We start from the raw sequence: 20,706 nt of genomic DNA, 5'->3' as shown, positions 1-20,706 counted from the left end.
GGTCATGTTTGTTTTTACTGGAGTCTGCTCAACCTGTACTAGTCGCATAACGCATGGTGAAAGTGTACCTGCGTTTGTAAATGCACATTTATCTTCTTTCGCTCACATCATCCAAGGTAGATCACATTGTACAAGTGTAGCAAGTGAGTCAATAACATTAAAAAGCTCCCTCCAGAATAGCTGCATGAGGAAATTGAGCGTGCATACTGAATTTCAATTACAGCAAAAGCGGGCCAGAATGTTAATGTTGCACTCAGTGTTGCCGTAAAATCAACACGGCAGCCGATGATGATGATGCGCTTTTTTTTTCTCGAGTTTGTTCAGAAATGAAATCAAACATTGTGTTTGCGCCAATCTTTTTTTCCTTTTGGCAATTATGCCCAAAAAGTTCAATCTTGGTTTCATTGGAACCATAGCATATTCTTCTGAACATGCAAGGGGAATTTAGATTAATCATCTTGTTCTCTCTCTTTTTTTTTTTTTTTTTTTTTTTTAATCTTTCTAAAAAAAAAACAGCCTTTGAACCGGGGTGTGTAGACTTCTTATGTCCACTGGATGCCCACAGTTGTGCTTATATGTGTGTGTGTTCACTTGAATTTCTTTCCCTCGTGGTTCAGGGCCGAAACGGAGAGGGGCCTCAACAGAAAACACATCATTGAAGGTAACAGATGTCCTCCCCTCCTGCTTTGTCCTTCACATCACCCCATTACGCCGATCCCAATTGCCCTTTTCCTAATCTTCTTCTTTTATCCGTGTTCCTCGCCTCATCTTTCTTTCTATACTCTTGTAATAGTCCCACCTCACCTAGGTCCCGTCTGTAAAAACTATTTACAAGAAACAATGAGTACACACTGCAGGATATAACGATTGGCTGAATACTGGGGTACCCGTTTGAAAGGTCAAGAAATGGCTGGTCATTAATTAGATAAGGGAATTCGGTGTCATTTGTCACTCCATTTGTAAATTGTTTCAGTGCGCCTTTTAGTGTGAAAAATGCGGTACTTAAGGAACTGCTGTAAGTCATTGACAAGAACCGACAGAGTAACAGACTGTTTCCAAATATTGTTTCAAAAAAAACACAAACAAAAAACAAAAACAAAACAGCAACCCCAAAATGAGTAAGCAGTATACGTAAGTGGCACGTTGACCTAAAATTATCGGCGCAACCACTTGTTTTTGAACCTACCCCTTAATTCAGAAATATGACTGTATTATTGTTACAATTGCATTATTGTGATATGGCAACCTGATGTGCTCGAGAAGAAAAAAAAAAAAAAGCAAGGCATCTTGCAAATAAGTGCAAATAATTCATCTCGAAAAGTTTACCAGTACTTGGATCTCTGATTAAAAACGATTGTAAAAATGTGTTAACCGGTGTTATTTACAAAGGCAAATCTGCTGATACAATTCATTCAGGTGTGTAATGAATTAAGTGTCGACATTTTCCATTCAATTCATTTTTTTTTACAACTTCAGGGTGTGATCGACTCCTTTGTTTCTCTGACGCTCAAGGGCGAAATGAACCCCTGAGTCAAAGGCAATACAATGTTCCCAACGCGATACTTCACTTTACTAAAGAAACCTGTGGCCCAATTCGCATATATTCACAACCCTCCTACAAAGATGCCTTCTGCGCATTGCACCTCTCTCAGTGACTCAGCTCTCACTCACGTAATTAGTATTCACAGCAGCCACTCCAAGTTTCTCCTCAAACAAGCGAGAGTTTCTGTGCGTAGATGAAGGCGCAAGGATGGACCACGTTAAAAAGTGGTCGTGAGTTGAGGACATTTTCTGGGGGTAGAAATGGCTTGGAGACTGGCACCATGTGAGGTGAACTGTATTGTCAATATTGTCTGATTCTGTATCATGAAAAGAGATTTGAAAAGTGGCTCCAATCACTCATACGTATGCCAGACACAAAGCTAGCTTGCAACCAATGTGCAACCATAGCTAGCTAGCTAAGCGATTAGCCACTGAAGTAAACAAAGGTACGTATTTACAGGTATATATCAGGCCAAAACCACTTGGTCGCATTTGTCCATGCCCCCCGCAAAAAAATTTGGAAAAGTGAACTGGTGAATAATAGTCTTACACTATAGCTCCACAACTGATTACATCTGGCAGCTCCAGCATTATTATTATTATTATTATTCTTGCTATCTAGAAACAAACCTCTGCTGGCAGCTCCAGCATTATTATTATTATTATTATTGCTATCTAGAAACAAACCTCCGAATTCAGTTTATAGTGTCTTCAAACTACACTGAGAATAATGAAAACGTTTTAAAAAGTCCCAGCTGCAATAAATGTCCATTTATCTTTTAATGCGTACGTGAAGCCCAATGGGCACCCTTAGTTAAAGAGATCGTTTGTGAAATGTCTTTTCAGTCTGTTCAGTCTCACGAGAACAAGTGATGATATCTGCTGTGGCTGCCTATTTTCTCCTCGGCACCTCACGCAGATGAAACTCACCAAGAATCTCATTTCTGCTCCTGTTTTGTGTTTGCAAACACTATTAATCACTACACCCAAAGCTCAGGGCCTCAGGTGATCTTTGGTTTATAAATTAAGCGCCAAATTGAGTTTAGCCCTGTGACTCATCCCTAAAACGCTTTTGTTGGGGACTGCAGAATGCAGCACTGCTGGGGTGACTGCAAGACGAGTCCGTCTTAGCGTCTTCTCTTTGAAATTTACCACACGGGAGAGCAGCGATTCCTCGACTGCGTCATCTTTTCAAAGACGCTTTCGTGGATTGCGGATATATTATTCATAACAGACACCAGAATATTTTTTTTTTGGTTGTTCGACATCTTGTTTTAAGGTCCAAAAATAGGCTCCCCCTTCAGAGCCACTTCAGCTAATCGACAAGACAGAAGACGCTGCTCGCCATGACGGCGCAGGCTCAGATTAGGATTCTCGTTTTGGGTGTTTGAGATTGTGGGAATGTCCAATGAGGAGCAACGGGAAGGCGGAAATCTCCATTGGGATTAGTGGCTGCCGAGGAAGCCTTCGGCACTAATCTACCAGGCACATTTGTACAGTGGAATCTGCATGCGGCGTACGCCTTGACTCTCGATTAATTTGCTGCCCTCATTTGTGACCGCTTTTCATCTTCCGTCTCTTCTTGTTCATGTGTGAAAAGGGCCACAGAATAGTCTGGTGGTATACATTTGGCAATATGAATGTTTTAAAACTAAGGTATACCTTGAAACCGGTGACCAGCCCATGCCCGTCCTTATATTTCTGATTAATGTGTTATCTTCATTGAAAAACACTGTTTTTGAGGCGGCTCAAAACGTCTGACTGCTAGTGTAAATCTAGTGCAGAATATGTGTTGTATATCGATCTTAAAAAAAAAAAAAAAAAAAAAAAAGAGAGAAATATGGAATCTGCTGTTTGGGGTATTCCTGTGTGGAGTTTGCATTTTTTTTCTTTTCAGTAGGCTCCAGCTAACGATAACAGTTGTAGGAGACAGTAGTGCAAAAACATTACTCGTAAGATGGTCGTTCTACCAGTGGGCTAATTTGTCTTACTGGTGAGGACAAAGAGTTTACTAGTACATGAATAAAGAATATTGAACGATCGCTCAAATGGTTTTCCGTAATATGGGATTGGCTGTGGGGGCGGCCTGTTTGTCCAGTGGTTAGCGCGTCGACCTCACAGTGCAGAGGTACCGGGTTTGATTCCAGCTCCAGCCTCCCTGTGTGGACTTTGCATGTTCTCCCCTGGTCTACGTGGGTTTTCTCCGGGTACTCTGGTTTCCTCCCACATTCCAAAAACATGCATGGCAGGCTAACGGAACACTGTAAATTGTCCCTAGGTGTGAGTGTGAGTGTGAGTGTGGATGGTTGTTCGACTCTGTGTGCCCTGCGATTCGCTGGCAACCGGTTCGGGGTGTCCCCCGCCTTCTACCCGAAGACAGCTGGGATAGGCTCCAGCACCCGCTGCGACCCTTGTGAGGATAAAGCGGATCAGAAAATGGATGGATGGATGGATGGGATCGGCTGTGTATCTTCAGTATTTCTGTCTTCCCACTGCAGGTTTAAAAGGCTCTCTCCAGAGAATGCAGCTGGAGTACGTGGATGTGGTTTTTGCCAACCGACCGGACAGCAACACCCCCATGGAGGGTAAGCGGTTGCTGGGGAGGGGCCGGGTAGTTAGTCGCCGCGTGGTTGAGGGTCAAGGCGCGGACACTGTGCATTGTCCTGCAACTTGAGAAGGTGAGAAAATAGTGGAAGGGCCTCACCAGATCTGTAGCCTGAGAGGATTAACGTTTGAGTGGTGTGTTATCTATCTTTGTCACACATGCACGCATCCCCGCTAATCGGACAATTTCGCCTGGACTCTCGTTCTCTATTTTTGCCTTCCGGTGTCACTCTCTTTCTGTCTCGGTGGGATCACCGCTTTCCACGCGGTCTCTGAACACTCCCTGTTCTTCAGAAGCAAGATTATCTGGTCCCTTTGGGGGAAGCGGATGTATTTTTCTCTCTAGATTCAAGTGTTCTATTCCTCTAACATGCCTTCATCACTCACTCACCTTGAATTCCTTGCCCACATGCTATTCCTTTGTGATCTCCTTCTTGCTGTCACGGGGCGGGGGGAGGTGGGGGGGGTTAAAATCAGCTCACTAAACGCTTGCTGTCCAGATAAATTGAGCTTCCAAGAGTTTATCAGGATGGGCAGGGTGCGATGAAACTGAAACGTTGCTGATATTTGCATTTGTCATTTCTTGTTTGGAGTTGTGCATCTCTCAATCGTCACATCACACATTACAGTATGTAATCCTTAAATATCTCGACGTGGACCCCGTTAACAACACTTGCACAATCTAATGACATTTAAGAGAGTAACCGCTGGGATGCGCATAAAAAGCAATGGATTCATTTTAATCAGCTTTATGTGCTCCTAATTAGTAAAAAAAAAAAAAGAAAAAATGGCGGCAAATTTATTAGTCACACATGGGAGTAAATGCAAAATTTTGTGTAACCGTCTCACATTTTAGGAGCAAAATGCCAACATTTAGGTGGCAGTCTGGCGCCCTGAATGAAATATCTCTGTCCCATTAAAAATATACACATGTATCAAAATGTGGTGACAGACTTGAAGTGGAGCAAAACTTTCAATTCCCAGTGCCCGTGCGTACCTGCGCACCACTTATTCGCAACCCCGTTCGTCTCTATTGTACAGTGTCATGTCATTCAAATGGCATTACTTCAAATAGGGTGCCTCCATAAAAATGGAAAGCCATCTAATAGTTTGTTTGTATTTGGTCCTGTGACTTTGAGTGTCCCTGACTCCGTGCGAGGCAACGCACGTCCCTTAAGGCACCAAAAAGTGATGTAATGGGGGCGAAGTCTTCCTTTGTTACAATCACCGCCTTTCTTCTCAGGACCACTCATAATCCTCTATGCCGTTTTTCTTCTTTTTTTTTTTTCTCTTTCTTTACCCTTGCTTGAGCCTTGATAGCTTTTAGAATGACAAAGACGATCACCGCTTTGATCCAACAAGCTTGACAGGCGCAGGCGTGACATATTCTTCTTTCAGGCACTTTATTGTTGCACCTTTCACCATGAGTAATGGCACAGTACAGTCTAAAACAGCATTTCAAAAGTGCCACTTCAATCATTGTGTCAACCAACAAAACATTCAGTGTCGATGAGCTCGCACCTGAAGGGAAAATGAAAACCAAAGCATGCATCAATGTCATTATCATTCTATTGTTTTTAATCGATAGACTGCGTCGCCGACTGTCAAACTCTCCCACTCCCGAGTCATTTTCATTTGACAGACCCAAGTGCAGCACGTTGAATTTATTCAATGAACTTAACCCTTTTCGTGCACCCTGTAACCTGATAACGTGATAAACTGTCCACTGTAGTAACCGCTGTCCCTCAAAGGGTTAATGTGAGAATAGGCCAGAGAGAGAAGCCGATGAGGGGACAAGCTTGTCGCAAGCACTGAATAAAAACCATTATAAATTCTTTGCATTTGTAAATCAATCTGCACTGTCCTGTTTTTTGGAACTGTTATTCCTTCTCCCACCTGCTTCACCCACACAGACAGACCGCAAACACACACACACACACGCTGTCTCTCGCTGAGGCACATGATGGCCCAGAGGGAGAACTTCTGATGAAAAGAAAAATAACTTTTTTTTTTTTTTAATCACATCCCGCTGTGTTCTCTTCTTGTACCAATTTCAATACTTGCATCCATAACTCTAATTGCCTGTATGGCAGCTGGTTTACGAGTGCATTTAAAGGTCGATTAGAGACAAAAGCAATATCATATGTATTTAAATTCCTCTGGCTAGTTTGTTTCCCTCACTGCGTAGTTCATTTGTGCACACACACACACACACACACACACACACACACACACACACACACACACACAAAAAAGAGACTATTTACAATTAACATGAACTGCTTTTTGTGTTCTCGCCTTGTGTGAATGTGTGCGCGTGTGTGTACGTGTGTGTGCATTCCTGCGCGTGTGTGTAAAGAGATTGTGAGAGCCATGACCCATGTGATCAACCAAGGAATGTCCATGTACTGGGGGACATCACGGTGGTCTGCCATGGAGATCATGGTAAGTGATTACATCCATCCGTCCGTCTCTTATCTGAACCGCTTATCGGTAAATCATTTTTTTAATCGGGGAGGAAAAATTGTTCTTAACACACATCAGGTCATAGAATAATTGCTCAGGTTAATATTTTGGGGCCAGTTGTTCAACAGTAATCTGAATGCATTTTTAAAATGTTTTTTTTTTTCAAAAGACAAAGAGGCATTTTGAAATTAGACTACACACACACACACACACACACACACACACACACACACACACACACACACAGTTTATAGTAGATTGTGTTCATTTTTGTGCTTAAGGAAATCAATTATAGTCTTCCTTTAGCCCCATCTTGGTGCCAAGGAAACAATTTGAAGTGGGTTGAGGAGCGTTTCATTGAGACAAAATCAGGCCTTACTACATGGAAAATAAATCAGAATCAGAATCATCTTTATTGGCCAAGTATGTAGAACACACAGGGAATTTGTCTACAATGAACAAACCCTCGTTTTATTGTTCCGAAAAAAATAGAGCCGTGAATATCCAAAAAGGTCTTTAATGAATTGCCTGCAGGAGCCACAAGATGCAACAAAGCATTTTTTTTCCTACAAAGTATTAGACAAGGTTATGGCCGGGCTAAATGAAGCTCCTCCTTTCACTTCAACAGAAATTCTTGGCCCAAACCTGTCACAACATGGTGGCAAAGCAATATTAAAATAAAGCACATAAACACTGAATGATTTCCCCCTTAAAAATCCACGAGTAGGCAAATTTGCAAATGCCAAACCTCAAATAAATAGGGCTTCACTTTATTTGGTTCTTTCCTCTATTTCTGTCCGTCCTGGTTTATGTAGGAGGCCTACTCAGTGGCCAGGCAGTTCAATCTCATTCCACCGGTTTGTGAGCAGGCCGAGTATCATTTTTTCCAGAGGGACAAAGTGGAAACGCAGCTGCCGGAGCTCTACCATAAAATCGGTTGGTTTCATCATGCAGGCTTCCCTTGAAATCCTTCATATCCATCACATCGACCCCGTTGGTTGTTTAATCACAGGTGTTGGTGTGGTCTCTTGGTCTCCTTTGGCCTGTGGCATCATCACTGGGAAATATGACAATGGTGTGCCAGAGTCCTCCAGGGCTGCCATGAAGGTACGGATTGAACTTCATCTTGCCAAACAGGCTAATGCACAAAACCCCCGGCGGGAGTTAGTTTGAGCTGTCCTCCTCTCCTTTGTTTGTTTCATCTTGAAGCCATATCAGTGGTTAAGAGAGAAAATAATGAGTGAGGATGGAAGAAAACAGCAAGCCAAGTTGAAGGAGTTGGCTCATATAGCGGAGAAGCTGGGTTGTACGTTACCCCAACTTGCTATAGGTGAGACAGTTTTTATTTCAAATTTCAATGTACTTTTGAGGGCTCAAAACTGCAACTCATTGTTTGTGATGCAAAATTGTAATACCTGAAATCCACTTGTGGGAAAAAAAAAAATCTTCCATTTTGGCTTTGCAATATCCTGTTTGCCGATGCTTTAATTTGCCTTTGAGGATTTAATAAAGTTTATCTTTCTCTTTATGTCCCCTTTTCAGCATGGTGCCTGAGGAACGAGGGTGTAAGTTCAGTTCTGTTGGGATCTTCGAACGCAAGCCAGTTGACAGAGAATCTCGGAGCCATTCAGGTTAATTGAATTATAGCATATAAAATGTGTCTTACCGTTGAATCTCAAAATTCAAACACTCCAAAACGTTGTACATATTTCTAGCACGTCAAGTTTTGTTTTTTTCTCTACAGCTTACTCTCAAGATAAACACAATTCCACTGATTAGCTGTAGGAACACTGTTGTAAGAAGTTTTTTTTTTTTTTTTTAGTTTTCAAACCCTCCACTATTCCATCTTAGCGTGTTATTTACATACTCACCGGTACACGTTCATTTCATATTTTTTACGAAAATGGGGCTCATGTTGCTCAAAAACTTGACATGATAGAGAAAAACTGAAAACAGTTTTGCATTCCATACCCAAAAAGACAATTGCTAGACCTAACTCAACAAAAATTGTGTTGCCCATTGTTGTTTCCCGCGATGGATTGTGTTTCACTTTCGAGCAGGGGTGTCAAACTCATTTTAGTCACGGGCCAATTTTGGAGTTACGTCTTCCTTTGGAGGGCCGTTATGACAGTGAAAACACAAAAGTATCACTTGTACGCAACAAATTAATAGATTACGCGTTTTGAAATCAGTAAAGTCAATGATAATAGTTTTTTTCAATTATTGTTCAAATGAGTGTAAGCAGGGTAACAAAATGATTGCAAAATCTCAACGTTATTTATGACACATGACAATCTGACATTTTGGTACAGATTTTAGCAAGTTGACACGCACGATTTGCTTTCGCTGGCCACATAAAATGACCTGGCGGGCCAGATCTGGCCCCCGGGGCCTTGAGTTTGACATCCATGCTCACAAGGTTCCCCTACGTATGTCATTAGTAGCTTTCCAAGCGAGTGTTGTCAGTCTTTGATCATATATTAAAGCAATGCTGTGTGAACTCTAGGTGATTCCAAAGATGACAGCAGGCATCGCCTCAGAAGTGGATCACATCCTGGGGAATCGTCCACACAGCAAAAAAGACTACCACCATTAGGATGAGCCAACAGTCTCAGAAAACTGTCGCTGAAAAGTGTATCAAAGATCACACATACAGCCATGGCACAACAACTAGTGCCCCAACTAATGCTCGTGTGGCCCCGTGTGTGAGTGTGTATAATGTACTGCTTGGCTCCTCAGCCTCTTGTCATTATCATAAAACTGCGATTCTTGGCAAAGAATGCATGCTTAAAACCATGGCAGTGAGTCGATGCGACAGGGAGAAAATCCTAGGAGATCATTTCTTGAAGCAGGATCATCCGTCTTTTCCCAATGTTATGTGCACAATGTTCAACGTCAGGAATCGACAATAGTGCAAATGAATTCGGTATGAGGTGAGGAAAATCAAGCGACATCATTGCCATGCAGTGAATCACTTATAGTGGATCTATTTTTTAATATGGATAGGTAGAATTTAGCCTCACTCGATGTTTGTGAGGTGTTGGCAACATCATGTAACCGGTGTAATTGGGCCTGCTCTCAGCAGACTCGATACTACTTTGCATTTCTTTTTGTAGCTCCACCTGGAGCAACGTGATAAATTGTTGCCATATAGGATGAACTGAGAAGAGCTCAGCTAATATATTTTCCAAAACACCCGTGCTGTACTGATTGTAATGTGTTTTACTTGAAGAGCAGTTTTAGTCATCCTCCAGACAGTCTTCTCTCCTATTGTTTACCTTCACCTCTTATTAGTTCAACTCTTGTGGTTAAACATTGTCAGGGTTGGCGAGGTGATGAAGGAGAGCATATTAAAGCCATATAGGCCTAGCTAATGAAAACACACATTATTGCTGTGCTCCGACGAATTTATTCCAAAAACCATTCACTAAATGGGTCTTTGTTTTGCTCACTCTGTTCATGTGTGTTTTTGGCGTGGTTCATCAGAGTTGTAAATAGGAATAAAGAGATTATAACTAACTTGTTCCAGGTGGTGTTTTTTTTTCCTTGAAAAGGACTACATCGTTTTATTTGGGTTATAAAAGCTTGCAAACTAAGGCAAGTAAACCATGAGCAAACGTGTGAGTTGAATGATGCTTACGTACATGGATGGCGTTACACGGTGGATGTGGAGGGGTATAGCAGGCACGAGAATTATTTTCTCAGCCCCGTATGTATCGATAAAGCTCCCTGTTAGCCCATGGGAAGAAAAAAATCGTGTCGAATCTTTATAAATTTTCGTAATAACATGCAAATATTATTACACTTGGTAATCTTAGTGTGGCCTTTGTGTGTGGTGTTCGCACATTCTGTCGTTGCAACATTTGTTTTGATGTGACTTGAAGACTCTGCATTGTCAATAGGTTTGAATGCTCGAGTTTTTTTGAATGTAGCACGTTGTTTTCAGTTACAGTTTTGTTTTGTTTTGTTCTAATTGAATAAAATAAAATCGAAATGATTGGGCAGTGGCGCTGTCACCACAGAAATAAAGGCGGGTCTTTCATTTAGTTTATCCAATAAACGTTTCCGGTTTCGAACAATGGCTTTTGATTGGTTCCAGGGCACTTCCGTATATATCATCTGTTCAGATGATTGCTCGAAGCCCGCGATTTACGAAAAAAAATCTGTAAACACGATGTATTGATTCCAAACTTACCCCTGACTATGGTTTCGACGTCTTAAAAACGAGAGTGGCTGTTGCGACCCCGTTTTGAGCTCGCTGAAACGCAACTTTGTTTGAAGTGCGATTCGTAGACAGCATGCTAACATGTCTGAGCTAATAACACAGGGGAGTTAGCGTTTCCTTGTCGACTGTCGTCAACAAACCGCGGCGTCCATTGTATGCTTCAAAGGCATCCAATTTGATTCGGTGAGTCTCGCATCAAATTTCTCTCACCCTAACGCGTTTACAAGACGGTAATTCAGTTCTCGTGGGTCACTGATTGCAGCTGGAGAACCTACAACAACAATGTCACTCGCCACCGAGTCTCGTTTTGAAGCCACACGGCACTTCGCGGAGAAAGGAGCGACTATTTGCGTGGTACCTGATCTCACCTCCGACCTGCTGGGGGACGAGTTCGACTTGAACAAGTCCTACCCCTGTGCTCAGAGACCACTGCAGAAAAGAAACATGTTGGAATTGCAACGACGTTACTTTTGTGGACCATCCCCAGGTAAGCAATGGCCACAAAGGACGTTTAACACCTTATGTAAAAACGGCATCAGCTCTTTTTTATTTATCAGCCAGACCAGTGCCACCGACGAGATCCATAAAAAAAGGGGAAGAACTTGGTGTTTTTATTTCCATTAAATTGTGATAATTCACAACATTATATTGTCTTCATTTCTCTTGGCTGCATTGGTGATGTTTGATTTTTGTTACTTTTGGTGATGCTTTTTTGCTTCAATAGCAGCAACAAAGCCCCCATTGTCCTGCGTGCATCTTGACTCGGACACATCTATTGACGTCCTCCCATGCCCACCTACAATGTCAGAGACAGAAGACAAGCTTTATAGTCAGCTTGTTTCTACAGATTTGGGGCTGCCCGTCTCGCTACTGGCACTCAACCCAAACAAAGTGCTTCTGACAGTAGATCGCAAAAGTAGAGAGGTACAGTTCTCTCGTGTTTAGAACAGTAATTACCCAAATTTTGCTGCAGCACATTATTGATTCCACAGCAAGGACATTTACTGGTTTTGGTAGAAAAATGATCATGTCCAATATGAAGAAAAACAACAGGCATTAAATCTAATATCTACCATATATGTCCCTTAGCTCAGTAAAAGTTGGGAAACACTGTTTTAGAACATATTATAAATTCATTATTTTAAAAAAACCCTGATTATTATTGTTACTTTTTTTTTTTTTTTTAGATAATATCAGCCAATGATCAAGCCTACAAACTGTTTGCGTGCACCCCGGATGAGTTGAATGGAACAAAATTGATGTCCATTTTGAAGAAAACCACTCAGGTCTTGGAAGATGCGTTGCCTGAGGACTGTCTGCTAATGGATGGCAGTGTTGCATCAGTACCTGGCCAAGTGGTATGTTGCCGACCCTTTCAAGCATCTTGACCTTCGCCGCAACCAACTACTCGTCATCATTATTGGGAGACATAGAATCTGTTCTCAGGGTGAAGTGTATAGTCACGCTCGCCTTCTTCTTCTTGTAGGTTGATGTTCTGACACCGTCTGGCGAGATGCCAATGTTGGCGTGTACCCTCCAAGCGTCACAAAATGGAGAACATCTCCTCGTCAAGATGGAGAATGTGGAACGGATTTCCGCTTCTCTGACGTTTACGCAAGATGTGAGTGAATTTTATTTTCAGCAGCCTTAATCTTTTTCCTACGTGCAATATCTCTGTCGTCATACTGTTCTTAAATGTTATTTGGCAGCAACCGCATTAGATTCACCTTCATAATTTGATACAAGAATTTAATAACAAATTCAAACTTGGAAGAAAAAATAATAACTGTGGTGTCGTGTACAAAACACACCCCTTCCAACTCCCAAAGTTTGTTCCTCCATTCCGTACACAATCATATTAGCTCACAGAGCCACCAAAAATCGTCTGATTAATATTTATTAGTATTATTATCAATTGATGAAAAATTCTAAAATGAGATTAAGAACACATTGCTTGAGCAAGCATGTCAAGGCACGATGCATTCCATTGATGGTCAACTGACCGGACTGAGCAATACTGTGGCTACCCCAGGATCTCCTTCATAGACCTTCCGGTTGATCGTCTGACCCACGCCAAAGAGCAAAACTCATAGTTTGGGTTATAATTTGGGTTCCGATTACAAGTGCTTTTGGTTTTATCCTCCTTTAGGGCAATATTCTTACCTGTGACTCTGCATTTGCTCATCTCCATGGATACCACCATCCGGAGGACTTAAAAGGACTCTCTGTTATGGAGCTAATCCCCTCTTTACAAATCCCCCTGCACTGTCAGGCATTGCCCAAAGTAAGCACAATTTGCTTTCACACTACACCACTGAGGAAAGGAAAGCCGCTTCCCACAATATCTCTGTTTGGGTGTTAATATCAGACTTGTGCTTTCTTGTTCCCCCGTAGATGCTGAGTGTTCAGAGAGTGTGTGGTAGGAGTAGAGAAGGCGCATCGGTGCCGCTGTGCGTTAAGCTTCAGGGGGCGGTACAGTGCGCAAGACCCCAACAACAGCACAGTGGGATGAGCCTTGGCAGAGAAAATGCACACAAGGCAGAAGACTTGCAACCTGAACATTGTCAGCAATCTGGTAAATTGTTCACAATTCGGGTTTTGCTATCGGAGCAGTTCACCATCAAGACGCAGCGTTTAATACTAGAGAATAAAGTGAGTGACTGCTTTATGGCTCTACTTAAGCATAATTTCCAGTCAAATTTAATTTTGAACTTTTTTCACCTCATAGTCAGTCGTACGCTCAACATTTGAATTGTTGCGCAGGGCAAAAAAGTAGTGAAAGGAATTTCAATGATTTCTTGATTCGTGTACTATTCACACTAGTTGATTCTCGCCAGTCCTTGAAAAGTTTGACTCATCATTTCATGGATTGTTCTTTTTTTTAATGAGTTTACGCAGACATCAAGGGAGACAGCAGGGTCCTCTCCCCCAGCCCCACACTGGAGTACAATGGAACCATCTGGGCATTTGCCCCAGTGTGCAGCCTCCTCCTGCTGCAAGCTGACGGCTCAATCTACAGCATCCACAATCGACAGGCGCTCGGTCTGTTTGGCTACAGCAAGGACGAGCTGCTCGGAAAGGTTCGCCAACGAGAGCGGCTGCGAGAGGGCGAATGGCGTGGCCTCTTTTGACAAGGCTCGTTTGTCACCGCTGCTCTCTTGTCGTCAACAGTGTGTCACGTTCCTCATGCCCAGTTTTTATGGATGGATGTCCGATTCGGTCAGGAAGATCAGTCCCTTCCCAGAGTCTCAAGCAGAAGCTGTCAAAAGTACAGCGAAATCTGGTGAGCATTTACAGCGCACGGCTGTTTAACCATATCGGAAGTTCACATGGAAACATACAGCGGTGGGCAAAGTGGCCCACATACGGCCCGCCGTGTATTCACATTAGCAAGAGTCCTTTCATTTATTCTTGTAATCTATCTGTATTTATTGTGTTTCATTGTTCATTAACATTTTTAATTATTTGTTTTAAATAACTGTTTTTTTGGTAAACATTTGATTTTTTTTTTGAAAGAAAAGGTGAATTATCCTGTCAATAAAATAAAAAATATTGTAAAATTACACACAAAATTACAATAATTTATTCATTGATTTAAAAACAAAAATGCTATGAAAATAATTATAATCAAGTTTAATTTTTCATTTATTATACAAAAGATAAGAATGAAAATATTACCATAGTGTAGTAAAAAATAAACCTGTGTATGCTCAATGTTTTACAATGGTTCAGTATAACTTATTTTTGTATTTTATTACAATAAATTTGAAATAACCTGGCCCATCTGTCTTTTTGTTAAAAAAAAAAAAAAGTTTTTAAATGACATTTGACTTGAGCACAAGTTTATCCGCCCCTGGATTGTAGTGTAGAACTCTGATAAATAATCTAATGACAGTGTTGCATGTTCAAAATGTGCCTTTGACCGAACGTTCATTGTTCCCTTGACCTCAGTCATCGACCCGTCCTCGCTGGTGGCTGGAGACATGGCCATGGTACAGGAAGCCTGCCGATGGAGATCCTCCACAGGCAGAGGCCGAATCTTCACCGGGAACTGCACCAGACTTGACAAACGGGGAAGTGCTCTCTCCACGCTGTCTTCTCCCGCTGTCTCTTCCACACGTGTATTTAAGTAAGTCCTTTGGACATCACAGTCATTTCATAAGGTTGTCTACGTGCTCATAATAATCCCTCAAGGGATAAATGTGTTGAACCGTTGAAAACCGTAGGGCGTGGGAGGTCATCACACTCAGACTTGGATGGATTGTTTTTGCAGTATATAGGAAATACAGAAATTGACGCCGTCTTCGGTTTATTGTACTGACATACAATGTTTGCGCTTATACACGCGGTGCAATGTGCTTGATAGCCCAGCGGTATATAAATATGCTGTCACGTGGTCCAGTCAGTCACCGCCTTATTTCCCTTTCATCATTTCACTGTTACATTTGTGGTTGACAAGTGTTTTCATAACTACTGGTACTTTTTATTTACCGCAATTATGACTTCACCACCTCATTATCTTGGGTTAGTAATAGACAACAGTGCGTCGTGACCTTTGTACATATTTTGGTTGCGTCCGTGCAGGAACGGAATTCCTCTGGAAACTGAAGACGCCCCTGTCAATGAAAGTGTCACTGGAATCCGAACCATGAAATTGGAGTTCATTGTATCTCTTACGCCATCTGGTGGACATGTACTGTGGCATGCTTTGTCAGCAATCAAGTTTATGTCCGTAGCCGAGTGAGCAACATTTAACACAAAATGTGGCGTTGTACAATGTTAACTAGACTTGTGTGAGAGCCCATTTAAAAAAAAAAAACGAAGCACTGCACAAAGACCTCTCTGTAGAAACACTGTAATTTTAGAGGCCATCCATTTTTCCCCCCCACAGTGCTAATGACACCGAAGAGCTGTTGCAGCAGGCAGCCCAGGTCGCTGCCGGTAGTAGCCACTCTTCAGGGACAGGCAATAACACCGAAGCTCTCCTGAAGACTTTTGCCTGGGTGGACCAGCCCGAGGGAGATGCCGCCTGCATGCTTTCGACTGAGCAACCAATACAGAAACATGAAGAGCTGCGCCTGGAAAATGAAATCAGTGCAGGTATTCGCCAACATCCTAGTTTGCTCCTGATAATCACTTGTACGTTATGTCTTTGCAAAATAACGATTTCTATTCCCGCCATCCTCAGGCACTCCCACTCAGAATGAGCAAGCTTTTGGAAGTGGGGGTTTCAAGTCTTCTGGCGTTGACAAAGACACACGCCCATGTACATCCGTCCTGCAAGACTCCAGCTTTGAGGTCATTTCAATGGAAAGCAGGTGTGCTTCTCACTTTTACCACCATTTTTTTTTTTTTTGGTGTGTGTGTGTTTTTGAAATTGACCCGCCTCTCTTGAGTGTTTTCATTATGCTTTTCAAAAGTCTTAGTATGTGCAAACGTCTCTCCTGTTGGATGAAAATATTCAGTACGCCCGTGTTCCAGGTCTTCCTCCGGCTTTTGCGAAAAGTTTGCTGGCCACGGCGGTTCCGGTCCATGCCGGGCAGAGATCAGCTGTTTCCTGGATCTCAACAGCAACGGCGACCTGGTGACCCGAGCCCTGGCTGACTTGGATCTGAGCAGCGCTGTGCTTATCAGCCTCCCAGGGGGCAGTGATGAAAACCGGCACTCCATGACGTCCTGCGATACGGCCGAGCTCCTGCGCACACCCTCCCCGTGCGACGTCGAACCTGAAGATCAGCCCGTCAACGCCAATAAGGAGGCCAAGAATCGCTCCGCGGAAGAACAGTTGGAGAACCGGGCTGGGACAGATCAGTGGCCCGCTCTTTCGTCCGTTCACAAAGAAAGCGTCCAGGAATTCTGCTTGAATGGGGATAATGGCGAGGTGCAGTCGACAGTGGACCTTCCCGCTACATCCACGCCAAAGAAACAGAAGATGGAAAAGGGTGCGCTCAAGTCAGATGCGCCGCAGTTACTGGAGGGACGTTTTGAAGGAAGTGCTTACCACAGAGATGGCACGAGAGTCGGTACGGTTTAATTCAACTTAATTCAGTGATTTAATTTCCAACTCGTGCTTCATGGGAAGTACAAAGTTAAAGAAAATGGCTGAACATTTCTGAGGTGTACGGTGTCAAATACTTCCTCATAAAATATACAACTACAGCAATGTCTTATAAACGAGGGAGGAAAGAGCATAACCAAAAAAAAAAAAAACACACATTTGAAAATGTTTCCCCCCCCCTCAAAAAATTCATGCCACACCAATTTAGTGAAATTAGATGATTGGAATCAATGTGTCAGATTACTCCGAGTGGTCTAACGTAAACTTTCACCAAGAGATAGAACGTCACAAAATACAAACATCCCGCTGGCATTGCAATAGCTCAGCAAATGAAAACATTTTCTGGTTGTCTTGTTCGAATTGTCCGCCTATCGATGGTCTCGCTATTTAAATCCTCTCTCCAGAGGTGCAGTGTGACGTGGTCAGAGCCGACCTTGCCGATGGAAAACCAATGTTCTGCGTTTGGCTGAGCAAGGCCGGCCAGCAGTGGTCAATGTCGCAAAGAGATCGATCCCTGCTCGACAAATCAGCAGCTAGTCTTGGAGAGGTCAGTTAGTTGAGAAGAAAAAAAAATAATTATCATAATAATTCAAGTGATACATTCATAGACTTATTTATCTGTCCCGTGTGACTTTATTCCAACATCCCTCCCTCAGAGAATCGGCGAGGCGTGTCACGGCGAGGCTCTGCGCTCCACCCTGGACCTCGAACACTCTCGGGCATGCGACGGGCAGTTTGAAGAAGAGTACAAGCCTATTAAAGCCGTCGGTAAAGGAGCCTTCGGTTTTGTCTGGAAGGCAATAAGGCGCTGTGATGGGCAAGAAGTAAGAATATTCACATACGCATGGCAAAAATACTGATGCTTTGTACAAAAGTGAAAGAACAGACACTTGTAAAAGTACAAGGACTGATTTGACTCCTTCAGCAAAAGTAAAAAATAAATAAATAAAATACTGTTACATACTCAAGTAGATATATGAAAATCATCATTCAATGTAAGATACTCGGTTCTAGTGCTAGAAAAGTAGACTTGACCTTACCGAATCGTTGACCTTTGCAGACAGTTGTGAAGTTCATAAGCAAGGCAAGGATCGTGAGCGACTGCTGGGTAGACGACCCAATGTTGGGCCTAGTCAGTCAGGAGATCGCCATCCTGACTCGAGTGCAACATCACAACATCGTCAAGGTAACCGCCTCCCTCGGCCTCCGTCAACCTCTGAATTGCAACGAAAAGAAGACGCAAAACCTTCAATAGACCCTGTCCACTTCACAAAAAGTTGGAAAAGTACAAATTATTGAGGAAAATTTAACGGCGCTCTTATAACGGGCCGTCGCATCGATGGCTTCATCTTTGTGTGTTTTTTGCTCGACTCTGCCACCAGGTGCTGGAGGTCTTTGAGAACGGCAGTTACTTCCAGATGGTCATGGAGAAACACGGAGACGGTTTGGACCTCTTTGAATTCATTGACATGCAGCCACGACTGGACGAGCCCCTGGCCAGCTACATCTTTCGACAGGTCCGTACAGGATAACGTATCGACGGCGCAAGTTCGCGTATGGCTTGATTGGAACTGCACCATTTTGTCTTTCACTCCACAGCTGGTAGCGGCGGTCTTCTACCTGAGGTCAAAGAACATCCTGCACAGAGACATTAAAGACGAAAACATCATCATTGACAAGTGTTTCCACATTCGCCTCATCGACTTTGGCTCTGCGGCAACGATGGCTCCGGGGAAGCTCTTTTTCAATTTCTGTGGCACGCTCGAGTACTGCTCCCCAGAAGTGCTTCAAGGAAACCCGTATGTGTATATCGCATCTTTGCAAAAAATACATGCTTTATTTTTTTTTCATTTCGTTTTGATAACCGCAGCGTTGGCCCAAGTGTACAATTTTTGAGAGGATTATGTTTGTCATTGCTCTCCCAAAGCATTACGCCTGACAACAGAATCCCGCTGTGAGAGCACTGTTTCCACTCCTTTACGACTTTGCTGGGCCATAAACTTTGATGACGTGCCTTTTAAATTACACGCGTACAACAATCATAAAGTTATTTAAAACGTTTGCTGGATGTGAATGAAGTGATGAACACATGTTTGCTGTCGTCTCATATTGACACAACTAAGTTCCTATGAGATCATTGTGGCGGGTGGTTAATGTGTGCTGATGCGTCCTTTGTGTAGCTACAAGGGTCCCGAGTTGGAGATGTGGTCTCTGGGGGTTTTGCTCTACACGCTGCTGTTCAGCGAGAACCCCTTCTGTGGTGTGGCCGAGATCCTGAATGCCCAACTCAAGCCCCCTTTTCCACTCTCCTCAGGTATTTACATTGGTAGCTTTTGACTTCAGTCTAATTCCCCCTTGTTTGTCAAATTAACTTGCCCCATTGAAATGAATGGACATGTCATCAATCCGTTCTTGCGCCTCACCCGCAAAAAAACCCCAAGATTTGTTTTTGTTTCCCTCTCTATTAATCAATTGGACGATGTCTTGTAACGAAAATAAATTGGGACTTTCGTGTGTCAACATAACACTGTTTACTGCACAGCTTTTTTTTTTAAATTGGAATTCAACAAACGTGAAACGTCTGTTTTCAGGACTTATTCAAAACCGACAATCTTAAATGAAAGGTGGTTTAATGAATGGTACACAAGCGCAAAGTGAACTAACATCACAGTTGAGCAAACAAACATGCACACTTGTACTTTCCGTGCTTTGTTAAAGACTTGTCCCTGTTGTATGTATCAGAACTGAACAGTGTGTTATGTGGGCTGCTGCACCCTGAGCCCACCCTAAGGATGACCCTGGACCAGCTGCTTCTGCAGCCCTGGATCAGCCAGCCCATTTCGCTGGCCGAGTACACCTGGACGGAGGTGTTCCCTGCAACTCAAAGCAATTGTGAGTACTCGAGAATTGAAGACTTAGATCCAAATTATGAATTTGAGTCACAAATGCAGCACACACCCAAATTTGTTATACACTATTTGTAGTACTAGGAATAACATAAAGCACTTGACTAATTATCTGTGTTCCACTTTTTAATAGGCTTACTGCAGCGCCACGAGTCCATTCCCCAAAGGTATGGGGGTCAAGACTTGTTCCCAGATCAAGGTGATGACACTCTTCTGGATGAGGAGGACGAGGAAGACCAGTTGTCCATGGCGGCCTTGGAATCGGAGCTCCAGAAATACCTCCATGAAAACTAGAGACTGAATAAAGCCCAGCCGTCCAGCCAATGTTTGTTTTGTTGATGGAAGTTCCTGCAACGAAGGTAAAATACATTTTGTGGAGCAACTTCTTAAGTTCATATATTTTTTATTTATTCTTTTAGGTCTTTTTAAAGCAGTAAAAGCTTAGCAGTACCTCACATATTTCATCAGTTCACCTGTATAATTAAAACCGTAAAAAGATGACACCTCAAAATGACGGGTTTTTTTTTTATATCAATTTGATTTTAACACTAAATGGAATATAAATTATATTTATCTTATCTATTTATTTTTATCCACAAATACATATTTTACCTTGATTTTGAATGTTTGTCCTCGTCTCTAATAAATGAAATACATTTGTTTTGCAATTTGTACAAGCAACATGCAACACTATTTTACCTCGTGATGTTTTGATACAAGTCTGTGTGATTTTATAAAGATTAAAAACCTTTTTGGGTAAAAACTCCTGATTCCTCTTATTTTTTGTCTGCTAACTAACTTGCCACACAAATACTATTTTGGTTTGGTTTTGAAGAGGCGTTGCTTTATAGTGGACAAGAGATCTCCTGGAAAGGATGTACCTGTACAGTACTGTGGGATATATA

General features: G+C 42.5%; 2 protein-coding genes across 7 annotated transcripts in view; both read left to right on the top strand.

Annotated features, from left to right (window-relative positions):
• kcnab1b (potassium voltage-gated channel subfamily A regulatory beta subunit 1b) overlaps positions 1 to 10,131 on the top strand; it is a 30,326-nt gene extending 20,195 nt beyond the window's left edge. For all 4 annotated transcript variants that reach the window (XM_019877913.1, XM_019877914.1, XM_019877912.1 and 1 more), the window contains 8 exons: positions 618 to 661; positions 4,041 to 4,127; positions 6,506 to 6,591; positions 7,428 to 7,548; positions 7,625 to 7,719; positions 7,822 to 7,942; positions 8,155 to 8,243; positions 9,119 to 10,131. In XM_019877913.1, coding sequence (XP_019733472.1) covers positions 618 to 661; positions 4,041 to 4,127; positions 6,506 to 6,591; positions 7,428 to 7,548; positions 7,625 to 7,719; positions 7,822 to 7,942; positions 8,155 to 8,243; positions 9,119 to 9,208 — 733 coding nt within the window. In that variant the 3' untranslated portion in view covers positions 9,209 to 10,131. The remainder of the gene's footprint in view (positions 1 to 617; positions 662 to 4,040; positions 4,128 to 6,505; positions 6,592 to 7,427; positions 7,549 to 7,624; positions 7,720 to 7,821; positions 7,943 to 8,154; positions 8,244 to 9,118) is intronic.
• Positions 10,132 to 10,699: 568 nt separating this feature from the next.
• On the top strand, positions 10,700 to 20,569 carry pask (PAS domain containing serine/threonine kinase). 3 transcript variants are annotated; one of them, XM_019877909.1, is made up of 21 exons: positions 10,700 to 11,017; positions 11,094 to 11,324; positions 11,562 to 11,761; positions 12,025 to 12,195; positions 12,324 to 12,458; positions 12,987 to 13,121; positions 13,232 to 13,412; positions 13,727 to 13,917; positions 14,009 to 14,120; positions 14,789 to 14,966; positions 15,729 to 15,937; positions 16,026 to 16,155; positions 16,319 to 16,860; positions 17,300 to 17,442; positions 17,552 to 17,719; positions 17,956 to 18,081; positions 18,278 to 18,412; positions 18,495 to 18,694; positions 19,076 to 19,209; positions 19,638 to 19,787; positions 19,935 to 20,569. In XM_019877909.1, exons 2-21 carry the CDS (start codon positions 11,120 to 11,122, stop codon positions 20,093 to 20,095), a joined length of 3,606 nt encoding a protein of 1,201 aa, XP_019733468.1. In that variant the 5' UTR covers positions 10,700 to 11,017; positions 11,094 to 11,119; the 3' UTR covers positions 20,096 to 20,569. The 3 variants fall into 3 exon arrangements, with proteins under 3 accessions (XP_019733468.1, XP_019733469.1, XP_019733466.1); XM_019877910.1 differs by having other exon boundaries at positions 10,700 to 11,020; positions 11,100 to 11,324; positions 13,736 to 13,917; XM_019877907.1 differs by having other exon boundaries at positions 10,700 to 11,020; positions 11,100 to 11,324.
• Positions 20,570 to 20,706: the final 137 nt, after the last annotated feature.

This window comes from Hippocampus comes, unplaced genomic scaffold (assembly GCF_001891065.2).
Source record: "Hippocampus comes isolate QL1 unplaced genomic scaffold, H_comes_QL1_v1.1 scaffold317, whole genome shotgun sequence".
NCBI classification, from domain to species: domain Eukaryota; kingdom Metazoa; phylum Chordata; class Actinopteri; order Syngnathiformes; family Syngnathidae; genus Hippocampus; species Hippocampus comes.
This window is presented reverse-complemented; position numbering and strand designations above follow the sequence as displayed.

Coding starts and splice junctions, on each gene's coding strand:
- pask (XM_019877909.1), top strand. CDS start 11,120: ATGTCACTCGCCACCGAGTCTCGTTTTGAAGCCACACGGCACTTCGCG. Junction 16,156..16,318: donor GTCATTTCAATGGAAAGCAG/GTGTGCTTCTCA, acceptor CCCGTGTTCCAG/GTCTTCCTCCGGCTTTTGCG. Junction 17,443..17,551: donor CAGCAGCTAGTCTTGGAGAG/GTCAGTTAGTTG, acceptor TCCCTCCCTCAG/AGAATCGGCGAGGCGTGTCA.